At 64.5% G+C, this 842-nt stretch overlaps 1 protein-coding gene across 1 annotated transcript in view; it reads left to right on the top strand.

Annotated features, from left to right (window-relative positions):
* Positions 1-243: 243 nt before the first annotated feature.
* CPSF1 (cleavage and polyadenylation specific factor 1) overlaps positions 244-842 on the top strand; it is a gene marked incomplete at its 5' end in the record, with an annotated part of 57,324 nt that continues 56,725 nt past the window's right edge. Inside the window, 2 exons of the mRNA XM_015826867.1 lie at positions 244-301; positions 436-588. Coding sequence (XP_015682353.1) covers positions 244-301; positions 436-588 — 211 coding nt within the window. The remainder of the gene's footprint in view (positions 302-435; positions 589-842) is intronic.

Here is an 842-nt window from a genome sequence, read left to right as displayed (position 1 = left end):
GAAGAGGAGGAGAAGGGAGGAAGAGGAGGAGGAGGAGGACTGCTGTGGGGTCCGAGCTTGGCTGTTTTCTTGCAGACGTTTCATTACCGAACTAGGTAACATCATCAGTGTTAGAAGGTGATGGGGTGTCTGGAGAGGAGGAGGAGGAGGAGGAGGAGGAGGAGGAGGTCAAGGGTCTAGGGCAGGGGGGGCGCCCCCTTTCCCAAAGTCTCCTGACGGGACTCCCTGCTCTGATTCCCGCAGGTCTCGGTGGAAGATACCGACTTTGGCCGGCCGGTGCCGAAGACGGAGCTGAGCCGGGGTGAGGAGCGAAGGCGGCCCCCGGCCCGGCCCCTCCGGAGATGCTGAGCGCTGGGACTCCCTGGGGGGGAGGAGCCCGGGAGCCTCCGGAGCCCCCCAGCCCCTCTCCTGACCGCCCCCCTTTCTCGCCCCCAGAGCTGCAGATGCTGCCCTACATGATCACCATTGGGGACGCCATCCACAACTTCGCGGACGGCCTGGCCATGGGCGCCGCCTTCTCCGCCTCCTGGAAGACCGGACTGGCCACCTCCCTGGCCGTCCTCTGCCACGAGCTGCCCCACGAGCTAGGTGGGCTGCGGGGGAGTCAGAGGGGGGGTGGGACCCCCTGGGGAATGGAGGGCACCTGCCAGGTCATCGGCCATCTCCCTTCCCTCCTCCCTCCTCCCTCTTTTCTTCATCCTTTTCCTCCCCTCCCCTCCCTTTTCCTTCTCTTCATCCCTCCCCTCCCCTTCCTTCCCTCCCCTCCCCTTCCTTTCCCTTCTTCTCTTCCCTTCCCCCTCCCTTCTCTTCATCCCTTCCCTTTCCCCTTCCTCCTCCCTTTT

Source organism: Protobothrops mucrosquamatus, unplaced genomic scaffold, assembly GCF_001527695.2.
Source record: "Protobothrops mucrosquamatus isolate PMUCROS unplaced genomic scaffold, P.Mucros_1.0 scaffold3348, whole genome shotgun sequence".
Classification (NCBI taxonomy): domain Eukaryota; kingdom Metazoa; phylum Chordata; class Lepidosauria; order Squamata; family Viperidae; genus Protobothrops; species Protobothrops mucrosquamatus.
Note: the sequence above shows the minus strand (reverse complement) of the source record. Positions and strands in the feature narration are given on the sequence as shown.